The sequence below is a fragment of the Euprymna scolopes genome, chromosome 32 (genome assembly GCF_053919585.1).
Source record: "Euprymna scolopes isolate OS-2025 chromosome 32, ASM5391958v1, whole genome shotgun sequence".
NCBI classification, from domain to species: Eukaryota; Metazoa; Mollusca; class Cephalopoda; order Sepiida; family Sepiolidae; genus Euprymna; species Euprymna scolopes.
Genome location: NC_136513.1, coordinates 51408860 through 51428412, shown reverse-complemented (window position 1 = coordinate 51428412; position 19553 = coordinate 51408860). Strand labels below are relative to the sequence as shown.

General features: G+C 31.6%; 1 protein-coding gene across 1 annotated transcript in view; it reads right to left on the bottom strand.

Moving 5' to 3' along the window:
- Nucleotides 1-1656: 1656 nt before the first annotated feature.
- Nucleotides 1657-19553, bottom strand: part of LOC145256349 (uncharacterized) — a 34930-nt gene continuing 17033 nt past the window's right edge. The window contains exons 2-3 of the mRNA XM_080115166.1: nt 10800-11583; nt 1657-1796 (exon numbers count right to left, since the gene is read on the bottom strand). Of these exons, the coding sequence (XP_079971292.1) occupies nt 1752-1796; nt 10800-11583 (829 nt within the window). The 3' untranslated portion in view covers nt 1657-1751. The remainder of the gene's footprint in view (nt 1797-10799; nt 11584-19553) is intronic.

Genomic DNA, 19553 nt, shown 5'->3' with positions numbered 1-19553 from the left:
GAAGGTTAATCTAAAACGTTGTGCAAATAATAATCGAGATGAGAACAATAGTCTGAGCAAAACAAGTAATATGTAATCCTCATCTCAAAAATTCACAACTAAACATCTTTATTTGCATCGAAATGAGATTTCCATCATTTTATATTGCAAGAAAATAATTACAAATATATGGTGCTTGTTTAGTATAAATAAGGATAAATCAAATTAACTTTTAAAAATCTACGTTTAGTGGAAAGTTTAAAAAATAATTTGACTATTTTTTTAAAAATCTTTTTTGAGATTTAGTCATGAATAAGGCTATAAGAACAGCATATTCTTTTCATTGTTTTGACTCTCGAGTGTGTATCCGTTGATATCTTATATGCTTTTATATAGAGTGATGTGGTTCTCGGTTGTCTAACTGTTGGATATATACTCGAGAGTCAAAACAACAAAAAGAATATGCTGTTGTCATAGCCATAGTCATGAATTAACATTTTGTTTTAAAATGAACTTGGCATCAGTTACAAAAGTTTCATGTTAAAAGAAAAAGTTGCTTGTGTATTATAATTAGATATCAAAACAATGAATTTTAGCTATAAACACTTATGTACTTACCTGTCATGTCGAAATTAGTAAAAAAAAAAAACCTGCAAAATTATGGAAAATGATAAAGTAAAAATAAAATTTATCGAATTTTTAAGTTTTCTGAATTTTTGAAATGACGGCTGATTGTATTGTTCTCATCTTGAGTGTTATTTGCGCAACATTTTGGTCAATGTAGTCCCCGACCTTCGTCCAGCATGTTGGTTGTTGTCTTAGAAAAAAAAAGAGAGAGAGAGAGAAAAGTGGCTCCGTAGATATTTTTGTAGTCTTGAAGTTGTTCTGTTTCTTGCCCGTGGTTTCGTATGTGTGAAAAAATTGGTTGAACAAATTAATAGCATTTAGGAACCTCCTAATTATAGAAAAAACAAAAATTGTACGCCCTTAAAATTTTGGTGATGGAAAGGAGATAATCCCCTGTAGATTTTTATTAGAGTTGCCTCCCCTTTGTTCAACCAACTTTTACCATACATATGAAACCACGGCCAAAAAAATAGAGAACAACTTCAAGAATAGAAAAATTATATGGAGCCAGTAATTTTTCTTTCTTTTCAGTGGGGCAGATTGCTGAAACAATCTTTCACTTGGTGCTTGTATTACTAAGTGAAAGATTCTTATGGAATATTGAGATAACCTGTTCCACTAATTCCAAGACAACAATGTGCATCACTGATGATGTTCAAAGGCTACACCGACTAAAACATTGCACAAATAATACTCAAGCTGAGAACAATAGCCTGATTAAAACAAGTAATATTATCAAGTTTTATTGTTGAACACTGCTTCAAATTCAGGGGAGATAACTGCAGTCTATGATTTTGACAAAATAGTTATCTTCCTTGCTTTCAATTAAAATCTACCATTTCAAAATAGAAAAATGGTTCACTGCTAATGTCTAGTTTTTTTTTTTTTTTTTTTTTTTTTTAAATAGTTCCAGAAAATCTTTTATAATTTTTTTTTACTAATTTCGACACAAGTATGTAATAATTTTTTTTTTTTTTAACCTAAAGTGCATTCTTTTGAAATGTAATTATTTCTGCACAGCCCCCCCCCCCCAAAAAAAAAAAAAACAAGTGTTCTGCAGATTTTTATTTGAAAAATCTTTGGAAATCAACTTTAGTTGTATGAAGTGACTGTTTTCATTTCAAATAAGAAGGAAGATGGGTACATCATATGCGGTCAGGGTTGGTCACAGTATTCGCCTTTGTGGACGACTGGCATGAAAAATATATGAAAGAAAAAATAAAATGAAACAAAATTAATAAAGCAATTAATAAAACAAAAATTATATGATAGAAATTAGAAAGCTAAACAGTTTGTGGTTCTTTTTGTTTTTGTATGTTTTCATTTGTTTGTTTTTCTTCCCTCCAAAAATAAACACGCTTTTGACTTTTAGAAAAGTTTTCATCAGGTTCTGACTTTTTTTTTTTTTTTTTCTTTTTGTAAATCATCATTCCTGTCGGAGATATAAAATCTGCAGATGAGTTAGTAACGGTTGGTTTAAATATCCTGTGTCACACGAAGCTGCGTGTTATGGATTAATTTGCAAAGTATTTGCACTTGGAAAACATTGTTCATATTTGAATTATATTATAAAAACTGAAAAGCCAAATAACGATGTTTGTTTTTCCCCCAAATAAATTATCTTAACTAATAAACAAGCTTTCAACTTTTAGGAAAGTCTTCATCAGGTTCTGACATTTTTTTTTGTAAATCATCTTCATATATAAAATCCCTCATGGATAGTAGTCTGTGGATGCATTAGTCAATAAAAATAACTAAATATCAAACATTTTTTTTATTCATCCGTATTGCTACTTTAGATGGAAAGAGCTAATGTGAATTACGGATCTTTGTCTACAGGTGCATACTAAATAGGGAGTTGAGCAGTGAGATGTCTTCAAATTAAATTTAAATTTCTGCAAGTTAGAACAGTTGAGGAAATGGAAAGGGAATTCCAAAGTCTAGCAGTTTGATTACTTATGAGGACAATTTATAATATTTCTTTGATGCAAGATCACCGAGGCCAGTTTTTCATGCAATCACGACTTAAGTCAAAAACCATGTATGAAGAGTGTAAATTTGTACTGGAAGGCTAGCTGGGAATTGATCGTCGACAATTTAGTTTCTGGACAAGAAAAGTTTGAAATTTTTTAATTGAGAGCAAACAAGAACATTAGCGATGAAGCATTTTGGCATGAAACACACAAAACCGTTCAAAGGTCGTGGTGATTGTGTGAATCGAATATTTGAGATGATGCAGGAAGATTATCGGATAAAGTTTACAACACTTTTAGTTTGAAATGACACAGATATTTGTATTAGCAAAAGAAAGGAGGAGAGAGTGTTAAAGAGCAATACATAGACATATTAACTTTCTCACTCTAATTATCCATTTCGCCTGACTCAATGAAGTATTGTCCTGTTAGTCTCCTTTCTGTTATTAGCAAAGTTTTTGAAAGGTTGGTCAAAGTTTGTTGATTTTATGAAAAATTTGGACCTTTTTTTTTTTTACTGAAGTTCGATATGGCTTTCATAGTTTTTAACTGCTGATCTTTTACCTGTTTTTACTGAACAGATTTGTCGATTTATCGATGATTCAGGAGAGAGTCGAGCCAATGGACTTGACATATCAATAGCGTTCGACAGTGTGGCATTCTGGTCTTTTAAATAAATTTCAATGACATCTATAGCAAAAGTTACGTTTAAACCAGAACCAAACTCAAAGAAAACCAACCTGCCTCCTCCCTTGAGGCTTGCATTTACGAACATCCGCAGGCTTAGAACTAACTTAGATGATGTTGAAGCATTTCTCCTGATAAACACTCCAGATACCTTAGCATTAATTGAAACTAACCTTCACTCCTCCATTCTCTTTAACATGCCTGGTTATCTCCCACTCTGGCAAAATATCTTTTCTTTTCCAACTGAACAGTGTGCAAATGAGACCAGTGAATGGTTCAAAACTGCAATTGAAGCACATGTTCCCACACAGAAATTCTATAGCAAGCCCTACTCTCCCCAATGGTTTACTTCTGCTTGTGCAGCTGCCATTGCTCAAAGGCAGCATGCGTCTGCAGATTCAACCGACATAAGTCCAGTTCAAACAGACTGAAGTAGATAGAAGCCAGAAATAATTGTAAGAGAGTAATAGTGACAGCTAAGACAGATTACACTGAAACCACCAGAATACGTATCAAAGCACAGAAATTAGGAACCCGTGATTTTTGGAAAATCTACAACAGTGTAGTAAATAATGGGCAGTCAACAATTCCTTCACTATTAAACAATAATGAGGTTGCTTGCACGGCAACTGACAAGGCTAATCTGATTGCAAGTCGGTTTGCTTCAAACTCCACACTGGACTCAGCACACCACTCCCTCCCTGACTTTCCTTTGCGAACAGACGCCACACTAGATGATTTGAAGATCACCCCTTCTCAGGTGCATGGTATCATAAAAAAACCTAGACACCTCAAAAGCATGTGGACCAGATCTTATCCCGGCTCTGCTGAGGTTGCTCCAATTCTCTCCAAACTTTACAATATATGCCTTAACGAATCTTGCTTTCCCGACTGCTGGAAAACCGCTTCTGTGGTACCAGTCTTCAAGAATTCTGGTGAAAGAACTGACCCACTAAATTATCGCCCCATTAGCCTCCTCCCGCTTTCCGACAAATATTTGAGTCCTTAGTTAATCAAGTCCTAGTCCAACACCTAACAGCTGCTAAACTTCTGACCGACAAACAATATGGATTTAGGCAAGCCCGTTCAATAGCAGATATCTTAATTGTAGTCTCTGAACGTATATACTGTTCACTGGACAAAATAGAGGAGGGTAGAGCCGTAGCCCTTGATATATCGAAGGATTTGGAAAAGGTGTGGCACGATGGTCTTCTAATGAAAATTAAATCATATGGTATCACTGAAAGAATACATAATGTAATTAAATCCTTCTTAAGTAAGAGAAAAATCCAGGTTGTCCTCAACAGTCGTACATCCAAACAATATGATATAAATGCGGGAGTACTCCAGGGGTCTATCCTTGGACATTTATTATTCCTGATATTCATAAATGACCTCCCTGATAAAATTGTTTCTGAGATAGCTATATTTGCTGATGACACCACTCTCTATAATAGGCACGAGGGGAAAACAAATGAACACATATCTAAGGAAATGGCAGAAACACTAGAAGATCAGCTCCAATCTGTAGGGAATAGGGACAAAAATGGATAGTCATTCAATGCTGTAAAGACTAAACTTGTTTCCTTCAATAATTACAAGAAACCTTCTCTACCACCAATAGCAATGGCCAAGAACACATTACCTGAAAGTACTTTTAAACTCCTCAGCCTCACGTTTACAGGGAACATGAACTGGAATAGATACATTGAGAGCATTGCCAAGGCTGCTGCAAAGGTGGGCTCTCTCTACCGTGCTAGAAAATTACTTACGCCTGAAAGTATCCTGTACTTCTATAAGGCCACCATTCGCCCATGTATGGAGTATTGTTGTCGTATTTGGGCTGGTGTATCTGTTGCTTGTTTATCACTCCTGGACAGGGTTCAAAAGAGAGTCGCCAACCTGATAGGTCCTAAACTGTCATCTAGACTTCAGCCACTGTCCCATCGACAAAATGTTGCATCCCTCTGTCTGTTCTACAAGTATTTTAATGGTGAATGCTTTGACGAACTGCAAGCACTTGTACCTCCTCGGCGTGACTACCCCCCCGACAAACCTGACAAGCAACTAAGTCCCACCCCTTTACAGTAGAGATCCCTAGTTATTAGAAAGCCTTTTACTCCAATAATTTCTTCCCCAGAACTGCAAGTCTTTGGAACTCCCTTCCGGGATTCTGCTTTCTCAACTGTACTGATATGCAGAAGTTCAAGTGTAATGTGAAAAAACATCTTGCTGCTCATCTCCCTTCATAATGCCCCTGCAAATTATGTCCCCGATAGTAGCCCCTCACTTCAAAGTGGCACTGTGACTTGTTTGGGGTGAAAATTGATTAAAAAAAATAATAAATACAAACATCGCTTAATTCAATGAAAGGGCATAAAAAGGCCAAATTTAGCTTTAAAAAGACAGATTTGGCAATAAAAAGGCCAAATTTAGCTTTTAAAAGCTATCTGCCAAACCTTAGAAAGACCAAATTTTAAAAGCCATAACGCGGCCTCAAATATCGTACATTTAGTCTAATAAAAAAATTATGAAAAATGAAATAAAAATGAATTTTTTTCTGGTTTTATTTCAGCTTTTGGATCTAACAATGTGTTTCATATAAAAATAGTTTTTATAATTTTTTTTTGCCTGTGAAATAATTTACGCCGCTAAACTACACAGTTACCATATATTGTTAGTTGCGATTAAGTGAAAAAAAAATAAAAATAATTTACGTTTGGTTAGCCAAGTGTCAGTAAGATTTTTCACTTTTGGACGTGCAAGAGTTAGAGGCTATTTTGCAAGCGAAAATACTCATCTGCCAATCTATATAATTATAAAACTCAAATGACCTTGTAACGGGTGTTGTAACCCAACATCCAGATTACGACTTCCGGTTGCGCATGCGTACATAAACATAAACCCATAACAGCGTAAACAAATAAACACAAATCGCTACTTTTGCAGAATTTGACCTTTTTAAAAATATTCAGACATTTTCTTCTACACTACAAATATAAATAAATAACCCCGAATATGTTTTTTTTTAAATTTGCTTTACAAATAAATAATCAACGCGACAATAAAATGTATTGTTTTACTGTGTATGTTTTCAGCGTCACAATTGTTTTTTTTTCTTTTTTTTCACGTTAAATTAAAAGATATATAAAAATTTGAATTTAACTTTAAGTATTATGGTATCTGTTCAGTGCACATTTACTTATAAGTATGGCCAACCACTTATAATTCAATGGCTGTAAGTTTTTTAAAGTTTTTTTTTCCAAAATAAACAATTATAAACAGAACGACTCATAGAAATCCGTCTATATTCTTTTTTCATTTTAATATACTTTCATAGAAATGTTTCTGTTATGTCACAAAAAACTATTTTCTTTATGTCACAAGTGTCACGCTCATACATTAATTCCATTGCTAAAATAAAGGTACTTGTACAGTTTAATGCAGACATTAAAAAAATGAAAATATCAAAAAAAGGTTATATTGTATGTATCCGTTTTGAACTGAAGATCTCCGAAAAAGAATTTCACATAATTTGATCGATTAGTTTGTTTTTACAGTGGAAAAACACGTTTTTATGAGAGCGCGTTGAAAGCAGTATCTTCGAATTTTTCTTAATTTTTGTTTGGAGTTTAGAAGCGCCACGGGAAGATAACTCCAGTTAAAGCGCTGACACTCCCTCCCCATCTTTATTACTAGCTTTTCTTCCTAAAAATCGAACCTCTTGCTCGGTATCATAAAAAATTGCTTTTTCGCTATAAAAAAAAAAAACTACTTGATGAAATTAAGTGAAATTTTTTTTCTTGGAAAACTTCATTCCATAATGGATGCGTACAATTTAAACTGTTTTCGATATTTTCATTTTTTAATGTCTTGATTAAACCGTACAAGTACCAAAATAAAATACAGCCCCAACGACGGGTAGTCTAGTAACTTATATTGTCTTTGATTACATTTATGTTGTATATTTATTAATTAATTTATTTTATGACAACTTTTTCGTACCTCTGTGGACTGTAATACAAATACGATTTTTCATTCTTTTTTTTTATATAGGGGCAAGGTACTCCTTGGACGTTGAGTTCCATAGCGGCCAGCATATTTGTTTAATAGCCACTACCTTACAAAAGGCTAGCGCATACGCGGATAACATTTTTAATTTGTTTATTTACTAACGTTGGTTTATTTACATTTTTAAAGAATATTAAAAAGAAAAGTAACCAAACCATACAAACAGGCAGATTTGCCGTTTAGTTTGTAGCAAAAACAAATAGAACTCTTTTCTTGTGTGTCAGTGCCTCCCCTGACTGTGCGATATGGCACATACTGACCAATCAGAGGCATAGCGCAGGGATCTTGCTTACCCCCTAAGAAACTCTAACTGCTTCTGTCCTGGACGAAAAAAAACTCCTTTCTTTTCCAGCCAGACGCCAAAGAGATTGGACTTGTTTCCTCACTCCCTCTCTCTGCCTACACCGGTATCGGCGATTCCCACTTGGGAATAACTACCGGGCAAAGGCAGACAAGTTTTATCCGAGGTATATCTTTTTGTCATCTTACCCTGACTCGCTTCAATAAACCTTTTCCTTGTTAAGTTTTACGAAGTTGTTTGTTCGTTAATTCAGTAGCTTGTGTTGAATAATTTATTTTATTAGGGAGTGCCCGAAAAGCACTAACTCAACTCCCTAAAAGTTGTATAAATATCATCGAACCATGTAATCAATAAAAGAGACTAGTTCGGTCGACACCGGTTTATATGCTATAAAATTAAACCAAAATTTTATTTTTATTGTTCAATGTTTTTAATTTTAAATTATAAAATAAAACACATTTAATCATTTTAAAACTTCATCTTTCATTATTTATTTTCGAGAACAATATCTACTGTAAAATTAAACCTACCTTTTTTAGGGGGGGGCATATTTAACTAAGATTTTCTTATTCAGTATAGTCGAAAACTTACAAAAGTCGTTATTTTAAAGAAAATTGTGGAGCTAGGCCTAATGTAAAAAAATTTTCAAAAAATTATCTGCGCATGCAAATCAAAAATGTTTGAAGTCAGTAAATAAATTAAAAATGTTATCCGCGCATGCGTTAGCCTTTATAAGGGAGCGGTTATTAAATAAATATGCTGGCCGCCATGTATCTCAACGCCCAAGGAGTACCTAGGGTAATTCTAAATAAGCACTGGGTACTTGTACAGTTTAATCAAGAAATTAAAAAAATGAAAATATCGAAAACAGTTTAAATTGTACGTATCCGTTCTCCGAAAAAAAAAAATCCACTTAATTTCATCAAGTAGTTTTTTTTGTTTGTTTTTTTTACAGCTAAAAAAAAAAAAACAATTTGTTCTGATACCTAGCAAATGGTTCGATTTTTAGGAAGAAAAGCTAGTATTCAATATGGGGACGGAGTGTCGGCGCTTTACATGGAGTTATCTCCCCGTGGCGTTTCTAACATCCAAACAAATTTTTTTTTTAAATCCAAGATGGACCCCGGGTTTGTATTACTGTACATATAGATTCGAAAAAGTTATCAAAAAACAAATATATAACAAATAAATGTTATCAAAGGCAAGATAAGTTACTTTTCTACCTAACTGGATATAGTTTTCGTGTTTTTATTCCATGTAACATGTTTATTCAGCTCGAAAACAGTGTTTACCGATGTATTGGATAATTCAAGATGGCGCCTGCGCCTGACTCTCTCTTTAACACGGTAAGTTTGGGAAAAGATGTTATAAATAAAAAAAACTAGACAAAATACTGTAAAAACCCGCCGAATATATGTCAACCTATGTCACGGTAATATATATTGAGCGAGTTTTTAACATTTATTTGTTATATATTTGTTTTTTGACAACTTTTTCGAATCTATGTGTACAGTAAGGTGCCGGGAAAACTCGTCCCGGGAAAACTCGTCTCGGGAAAACTCGTCTCCGGAAAACTCGTCTCGGGAAAACTCGTCCCCTTTCGCTAGGTAGGAAAACTGGTCCCTTATTGAATAAATATCGATTGAAAACACATTTTATGATCGTTCTTGAAGGAGATATTGTTTTTTAAATAAACTATAGCCCCCACCCCCATAATATTTTTTAAAAAATATTTTTACTTGTTTAATGTTTTTTTGTGTTTTTAATAAAAGCGTTTATTATGTTCATAAACGAGACCGCATATTTTTTTTTATATATTAATATAAAAATAATTTACTTATATACTGTTAGTGTTGCTTATAAAAGGGTAAAATCTATTTTTTCACCTCGCCGACTATGTTGTTTATTTAATTTATTTTGAATCGTTTATTTGGTAAAGAAAAAAAAAAAACAGAAAACAAACAAAAAACATGTCGGTCGAGTGTTGTTACGGGAGAACGAGAAATAATGCCTGGTATATCACATCTTAGGGGGTCTTGATAATCGCTAAAAAAATAGAAAATTAAAGAAATTACTGAGGGAGATTTGGTTTTAAAAAGAAAATAATAAATTTTAATATTTTTTTAAAATATAATTTAGAGAGAGAGGGGGGGGATAAAACCTCCCTTCGAAAAGCAACCAACAAAAAATGAAATTAAAAAGATTCTTGATAAACGATAGAGGAGTTTTCAATAAAATTGGTTAATAAATTTATTTAGTTATTACTTTCTCTCTTAATGATTGATTTTAGAATTTTGAAGTAAAAATTAAAAAAATTAAAAATGAGTTAACGAGAGATTGTTAGCACATGGCATCTCTTGCGCCAAAAAATATTTCGCTTTTAATTTATTAGTTAATTTTTGCAAAATTTGACAGGACGACAATAAATGTTGATAATTGATAAAATCATAATTTTAAATAACGCATGACGCATGAGTGCATTTGGTATGACAGAAAACAAAAACATAACAACAAAAAACTATCATAATTAAAAAAACAATTTAGGGGTTTTGTTTTTTTTATTGTTTTTATGACTCCAAAAAACATCGTTAAAATAAGAACAAAAAAATTTGTAATTAACTTTGTATGAACATAATAAACGCTTTAAAATAAGTTAAATCACCAAGAACTTAGCCAGTTAGGTAGAAAACGGACACTTAGAAAATCGATTTTATTTAAAAAAAAAAAAAAAAAAAAAAAAAAAAAAAAAACATTGAACAAGTAAAAATATTTTTTAAAAAATATTATGGGGGGGGGCTATAGTTTATTTTAAAAAACAATATCTCCTTCAAGAACGATCATAAAATGTGTTTTCAATCGATATTTATTCAATAAGGGACCAGTTTTCCTACCTAGCGAAAGGGGACGAGTTTTCCCGAGACGAGTTTTCCCGAGACGAGTTTTCCCGGGACGAGTTTTCCTAAATTCGTACACCACCCGAAATTAAATTTTTTTCGGAGATCTTCAGTCCAAAACGGATACGTACAATATAACCTTTTTCGATATGTTCATTTTTTTTTTTTTAATGTGTTGATTAAACTGTACAAGTGCCAAGCACTGTCATTAACCGTTATATGAGTACACGCACGCATAGTTAGTATATAGCAAATAATAAACTTTACTTTGTTCTTCGGAGCTGGCCATTTCCTGGTTTTGCGATCGAGTACTTCCTTGAAGAATTCTGGGCTGATGACGCCGTCTTTATTCCCTTCACTTAAAATAACTTCGTTTTTGGAAAGGAAAAACTTGACACCACTTTTCAGGGCTTTTTCCAGATCGATATAGATCAATACTTGGCTATTATTTCTCATTCCGCTGATCACACGTCGACCATCACCGGGTTCACCTCTGGCAAAATGAATATGGGTCCGACCCATAGTTTTTAGACCCGAATCTTTAATATTCTTCCAAGCTTTGTAGGTCGTCCCGTGAACAACGCAAGGGTGGTTCTTGGCATCTGTGATGGGGGCGAGTTCTAACTGGTCAACCTGCTTCAAAGTATGCCCCTGGGTAGCCCCGATCATAAGATAATTATTCCTGTCATGAGTCAGATGGAATCTTTGTTTGTCATTCTCTTGGACGATTCGGATAATATCATTTTTTCGCACGTTTCGGAATTGTGGTAGTTTCAAAATGTTCATTACATAGACATATCCGGAACGATCCATGTATAGGTTCATGTTATAAGCCCCGTGGCGAAGTATATAAGCCAGTTTTTTTGAGATATCAATATCGTCAAAGGGTTTTCGGTTTTCTGTTCTGACATTCCTAAAACATGTTCCATAACTTTGGGTAAATGGTCTGGCGTATCCTTGCGGATAGCTATAAACATAATTATAAGAGTTTGATCGAGCAGCAGGGTGTTGTTGATAAAAACTCCGACTTCTTTGGCTTTTGGGCATTTTCCTGAAGAGAGAAACAGAGATATTAGTTATTAATCCGCACGACGACGGATTAATAAAATTAAAAAGTCGACAGCGGCGACACAACGAGAAAAGCATTAAATGTTAATTTAGTTTCTTTCTGTTTTTCCAAGAAAATAAAAGTTGCCTTGGTTTCACTTTTCAAATTTGAAGCTATTTTCGTTATGTACGTTTTCAGCGTCCTAAATTGCTTTGTCAAGTGGCAAATTACAACTATTCGATGCCTTTGTACGTTTTTAGCGCCCTAAATGATTGGCAATAATTTCCCCTGTATCAATAAATAAATAAATAAATAAAAATAAAATTCTGTATGATGTACGTACTCGTGAAGAAACGCAAATATCATATGCTAAAAATCAGGGTACTTTCGGGGAACGTGGCCCCTGCGTAAACTGGTTTTAATTTAATGGTTGCTCCCTGAGGTTTTCTTTAACTTTTTCGTATATATCTCATACACTTTTTTTTTTTTTTTTTTTTTTAATCGAGCGTGTATTCATTTTATTTTTTTAGTTCTTTTTTAAAATTTCTTTAATGAAATTTGATTCATACTTTTATATGAGATATATACGAAGAAAGTGAAAGAAAACCTCAGGGAGCAGCCATTAAATTAAACTCCGTTTACGCAGGGTTCACGTTCTCCGTGAAATGCCAAAATTAGGTAAATTAGTGAAGTAGCTTTTTATTTTTTATAAAGAAAATCATTTTTAAACGATTAATGAGAATTCGTAAGCATTACAACATCAATCTAGCTTAAATTTAATTAAGTTTACATTATTTAGTTTTCGTCCCTTTTTTTTTTTTTTTAACAAAATGGTGGACAAAACAACCGATCTTCGATTACTCATAAAAATTGATTCTTATATAAAAATAAAATTATTTGATTAATTTGGGTAATTTTCGGAATATGATATTTTTGTTTTGTCACGGATACGTATATTATGCAGTTTTTTTTTTCTTTATTTTAATGGGAGGGGGGGGGGCGGATAACTTCGGAGAGTTAATTGCTGAAAAACTGGAAAAATAAACAAAATACGGGAATTGTTTGTTTTAAATTTATTTCAAAACTTTCATTGGTAAAAATTGCGGGGAATGCGTTTTTTTTTTTTTTTACGGTTATGGGGAAAAATGAAACAGAAATTTAAAGGCCCTATTGCAGTTTATGGAAACAGAAATGTGAGGAAGAAAATGGGACATAAGTCATGTTACACCGGTAGTAAGAATCTCACTTGATTGAATTGTGTAATTGACGTTATTAATATAAAATATTGATAGAATTTAAGAATTGAAATTATTGTGAAATAACTTAATTACTAAGTATTTAATAATTATTAGTATATAAAAAAGATATTGTAAAAGAATTTTTAAAAACTTTGTCATATCTAAGTAACACAATTCGATTGGCTATTAAAAGTGAAACATGTTACTTTTTTTTTTCTTTTTTTAATGAAAGTAATCTGGAAGAAAGAAAGAGCCTGTTTCCTCCGTTTGACTATAGGTGGCGTTGCTGTCTGTCCACCCAGTTACGGAAGCACAAAATGTATGTAATGGCCCCCCTTGAAATAAAAATAAATGTTTTTTTTTGTTATATTTTCATTTTAAACATGTTTTTTTTTTTTTTTCAAACATATTTGCGTTTTTTTTTTGTGTTTTTGCAAACATATTTAAGTTTTATTTTTCCAAACATTTACGGTTTTTTTTTTTGGTTTTTACGTTTTTTTGTTTTCAAGAATAAACTAAATGTAGCAATATTTTTCTTTTAAACAAATTTTATGGGCACAACCGGTTTTCCGCGAGTATTTTTACGCTCTTATAATAAAAAAAAACCCCAATGTTTTTTCTTTTTTTTATGGACACTTTCCCCTTTTTTCTTAATTTTTCTGCACTTATTTTACCTTTCCCGCGAGTATTTATATATATATATTTGAAAAAAGATATTGTAAAACCTGAATCTTACTTGAAACTACTATTGAAAAATAGCGCGGTACAATACGTGCATAAGCACCATTAGATCAGATTTTCAAGTTAAATTCTATCTTATAAAAAAAAAAAAAAATGTAAAAACAGAAAAACGTAAATATTTGAAAATAAACTAGCAACAAAACATAAATGTTTGCAAAAACAATTAAAAAAACAACGTAAATATGTTTAAAAAAATAAAACTTAAATATGTTTGCAAAAAACAAAACAAAAAAAAACCTGTTTTAAAATTAAAATATAACAAAAACATTTATTTTTATTTCAAGGGTGCCATTATATACATTTTGTGCTTCCGTAACTGGGTGGAACGCCACCTATAGTCAAACGGAGGAAACAGGCTCTCTCTTTCTTCCAGATTACCAAAAAAAAAAAAAAAAAATTAACTAGATCTCTAAAATATCGAAAATGCAAGGAAGTCGACAACAAATTGCTGATCAGGTGTGGAGCTGGAGCGTGTGGACTGTGGCGGAAAAGGAAATCGGGGTTTGTTTTACTGTACACATAGATTCGGAAAAAGTTTTCACAAAACAAATATATAACAAATAAATGTTATCAAATGCAAGATAAGTTACTTTTCTACCTAACTGGATATGTTTTTAGTGTTTATATTTAATGTAACATGTTTATTCAGCTCGAAAAACATACAGTGTTTACCGATGTATTGGAAATTTTAAAATGGTGGCCGACTCTCTCTCTCTCTCTCTGAGACGGTAAGTTTGGGAAAAGGAGTTATAAATAAAAAAAACCAGTCAAAATATTGTTAAAAAACTGCCGAATATATGTCAGCCTATGTCACGGTAACATATTGAGCGAGTCCTAACAGTATTTTGTCTGTTTTTTTTTTTATTTATAACCCCTTTTCCCAAACTTACCGCCTCAAAGAGAGAGTCGGCCGCCATTTTAAATCTTCCAACACATCGGTAAACACTGTATGTTTTTCGAGCTGAATAAACATGTTACATTAAATATAAACACTAAAAACATATCCAGTTAGGTAGAAAAGTAACTTATCTTGCCTTTGATAACATTTATTTGTTCTATATTTGTTTTGTGACAACTTTTTTTTCGAATTTATGTGTACAGTAAAACAAACCCGGAAATCGACTCAAATATTTCCGCGTATATTATTATGTCTCAAAGAACAATATCAGTTCTCATTATCTTTGAAAAAAAAAAAAAAATTAAAATCTGTTTTCTACTGTTAATTTCAATATCGTTTCCTTTTATCATTTCGAATTATCTTTATTTGGATACTTCTACAGTTTATCGCCGAAAATGGAGACGCCATTTTTTCGCGTACTTGTTAAAATCCGAAGGAGAAATCAGTATTTTAAACTATGGCGAAAGTTAGAAATTAATTACTTCTGGAAAAGAACTATGAAAAAAAAAAAGGTGAATAAAGAAAGTGAAAGAGAACATATCCGGAATTGTTTAATTGGAAATGTTTCCATTTAATCAATGAAAACGGAAAAGTTTTTCATGAAACATAATACCATATTTTTATTTTATTTTATTAAAAACAGAAAACGAAAAAGACATCATTAAAAACAGAAAACGAAAAAGACATAATTAAAAACAGAAAATGTAAAACTGGGCGAGAGACATTTGAAAACCAAAATATTTACTGTAAAAATTTATGAAAATATAATTGTAAAACATTCATTGAAAAGTTTGCGTAAGAAAATATAATTTTAATCAAATTTTGTAATGAAAGCAACAATTGGATTTTTATAAAATAGGGGGGGGGGGGTCCGAACAAATAAATAATTTTAATGAAACATTTTTTTTTTAATTAAAGCAACTTTGAATGGTCAACAACAAATTAATTTAAATAAAACCGAAAAATCATTATCTAGTTTAATTTTTTTTTTTGTTATTTATTTCATGGGTAAATATAGGGTTACATTACAACAGAACACCGACCACTCTAATTTGTTTTTTAGGGGTAATCGAGGTCGCTGACAACAAATCTGATGCTCAAACCTGGGGCAAATTTACCGTTTCCATGGTATTAACCCCTGAACCCACGAACTATTTTCCCCACATTTTAGTTTCTGTTTACGCTACGCGCGGCAGCATAAACGACGGCTTGCTTCACGTAGCAAACTGCCTTCTCATGCGCGCCACAACACAACCCCGCCCCCGCCTCCTCCTCCCCAATGTAAACAGTAAAATCTCCGAGAAATGTTAAATGGTGTTCTAATCGGTAAATGTCGGTGAGTTACTTACGGAAAAACGGTTAATTAAACTGCAGAAGCACCTTTTTCTGTTTACATTGGGGGAGAAAGCTGGGGGGGGGGTGATGTTCGGGGCGCGTGCGCGCTCAACATCACCTCCGCCTCCTCCCCCAATGTAAACAGAAAGCAGTAAAATTTAAATATGTATTCTAATCGGTAATTTTTTTCTTCGAATTTTAAATTAATTTTTTTTTTTGATTGCTGTGAAAAATAAAAAAAGTATTTCCGACATTACCCCCCCTCACACACACTTGGAGTGCTTTTCTTCTTTTTCGTATAATTTTAAATGTTCCACAAAAGATTCGTACGCCATGTGAAAAGCCAGTTCTCTACGTGAAGGCACATTCAACAACTGTCGTTTATGTTGCCGTGCGCACGCGCGTAGCGTAAACGGAAGCTGTAAAATGTCGTAAAGTAGTTCGTGGGTTCAGGGGTGAACATCATGGAAACGGTAAATTTGCCTCAGGTTTGAGTATCAGATTCGTTGTCAGCGTCCGCGATTACCCCTAGAAAAACAAATTAGTGTTGTCGGTCTTCTGTTGTAACGTAACCCTATATTTACCATTTCATGCTTCGGTCATAGTTTAAAATATTAATTTCTCCTTCGGATTTTTTAACAAGTGCGCGAAAAAAAAAAATGGCGTTTCCATTTTCGGCGATATTTGTTTGTCATTTTATTTATAAAATTACGCGGAAGTGATTGAATAAACTGCTAAAAATCATTAAAAAAAAAAATGTTTTCTAATATTGTCAATTTCAATGTTTCATTTTATTTATAAAATGACGCCAATTTCACTATTCCAATCAAGTGAGATTTTTACTACCGGTGTAACATAACTTATGTCCTATTTTCTTCCACACATTTCTATTTCCCTAAACTGCACGGGGACCGAAAAAAATAACATTCAACAATCGTAAAAAAAAAAAAAAAAAAAGATTATTTTTATTACTTTTTATGAAATTTTATAATCAGAAACGCGTTAATGTGAACGGATAGGGTCCCAATATCTAGCCTCGTTCTGAATTCGGGGAAAAAGGTGGGTTACTACCGGTGTTGAGGGAAATAAAATCAACCATTTCAACATTATATGAACGTCGTGAAACTTTTTTATTTTTAAAAAATTAAAATTCTTTGAACTGTTTAATTTAAAAAAAAAATTAAAATTCTTTGAACTGTTTAATTTAAAAACAATTAAAATTCTTTGAATTGTTTAATATTAAAAATTTAAAATTCTTTGAACTGTTTAATTTTTTAAAATTAAAATTCTTTAAACTACATTTTAAAATTACAATTCTTTAAATTATTTTTTTTAAAAATTCTTTGAACTGTTTAATTTAAAAAAAAATAAAATTCTTTGAATTGTTTAATATTAAAAAATTAAAATTCTTTGAACTGTTTAATTTTTAAAAATTAAAATTCTTTGAACTGTTAAATTTTTTAAAAAATTCAAATTGTTTTAACTGTTTAATTTAAAAAAAATTAAAATTCTTTGAACTGTTTAATTTTTTAAAAATTAAAATTCTTTGAACTGTTCTTTTAAAAATTAAAATTCTTTTAACTATTTTTAAAATTAAAATTCTTTGAACTGTTTCATTTTTGAAAAGTAAAATTATTTAAACTATTTAATTTTAAAAAATTAAAATTCTTTGAACTGTTTTATTTTTAATTGAAATTATTTGAACTGTTTAATTTTTAAAAATAAAAAATTCTTTGAACTGTTTAATTTTTAAAAATAAAAAATTCTTTGAACTGTTTAATTTTTAAAAAATTAAAATTCTTTGAACTGTCTAATTTTTTAAAACATCTAATTGTTTGAACCGTTGAATTAAAAAAAATCTACTTCTTTGAACTGTTTAATTAAAAAAAAACTTCTAAATTCTTTGAACTGTTGAACTTTAAAAAATTTTAATTTTAATTCTTTGAACTGTTTAACTTTTTTTTTTTTTTAATCTAATTCTTTGAACTGTTGAGAAAACTTTTAAAAAATAAAAATTATAAGTATAATTTTTTTTATTTGTGTTTTCTCATTATCCATACAGGTCTGTATGCGATAATAAAAATATTTAACAAAAAAAATAAAAATTCCAAATTCAACGATGCACAAATTAAAATAAAGAATAATGCCAAAATTTCCTTTGGCAATATCTGTAGAGTATGCAATTAACAATTTTACGCTCAAAATACTACTAACCTGTCGATACCGGTTACAGAGTATCTCAGAACGAGCCTGACCTTGGGACCCCATCCGTTCACATTAACTCAAAAACGAAATAAATAAAAGTCAATTTGATATACCTTTTTGTTATTTTATATATATAAAATTTTATTAGCAAAAACAAAATAAAAAAATTAAGAAAAAAAATCAATTCAGTATACCTTTTTGGTATTTTTTTACATAATTTGCCGGTCTCAATTTTAAATGCAATATTCGTTTTCAGCACACCCCAAAACCCCTAGAAAATACGTTTTTAAAGGTATGTTGTGTGTTGGTCTACCAGGCCAACCAAAAATTAATTCCAAACAAATTTAATTGAAATTTTTCGTTAATTTATGTTTCTAGTGTAATCTCCTCCAAAAATTTGAATTTGTTATATTTTGGGGTTCGTTTTGTTTATGAAATTGCTAGGTGAAAGTATAGAATGGTCTCATAAAAAAATGTAATTCTCTCCCTCCCGTCAAAAAGAATTAATGAAATTTATTGTTATTTTATGTTTTAAATGTAATCTCACCCCCCCCCTGTTGAATTTGTCATGTTTATCAACAAACTTGGAAAAAAAAAATGCTAGCTAGGGATAACATGTCTCGTTGAACGCTAGGTGGCCAAAAAGTGGGTGCTCATTTTATCTTAATTTATATAGGAAAGTGATTCCCTACTCTAAAATGTTAAAAAAATTTGTTTGTTTTTTTCAAAATTTCTTTTTTCATATTATTTATAAAGGCTGTTTAAACGTATTACGCAAAAAAAAAGAAAAAAAAGAAAGTAGATTTAATTATTTTTAGGGGTTAATAAGTTCATAAAACGCTGGGTCGTAAAAATTTACCAAAGTTGCCGCAGATGTTTTCATCTAATGAAAATATCAGTGGCTTAGCGTCGTAAATTATGATATGAAAATAGAAACGATTCTCTTAATAGTCTCGTAAAGACTATTTTAATGGGTAAAATCCCTTCAAAGTATTGAGGTTATATGAGAAAATAAAACTGTGTATGCATTACAAATGTTTCTTTTCTTTTTCTTATGTTATACATTAGTACATTAGGGGTCATTTCGAGTTCAAAGTTTATTTACTGTACCCATCTGAACTAGAGAAATCATGATTAAAATGTGGATGTCTCGTGAAGCTAATGAAGAATATGAAATATGGTTGACGTTTGTGCTCTCACTCACTCACGCACGCACAAACACACACACGCAAATAAACAAATGTTTATTAATTTTAATTTCCCCCGCGCATTACCACAAAAATAAGTTTTTCCATCAACAACATAATTTCAACTACGCACACACGCTTTTATCTCAACAACAAAAATAGGTGCTAATACAGAGAGTGATCCGCGCTATTTTTTAAATCGTATTTCCACGTTTAATTAAAGTTTTATGATATGTTTTTTTATTCAATTGTAAGGTTAAAGTACAGAATAGGTACAAAACACCCTCCCCATGTTAAGAATGGCTTTTTAAAATAATAACGTTATTATTTCAGCTCGGATCACTCTCAGCATGAGTATCCAAAAATAAA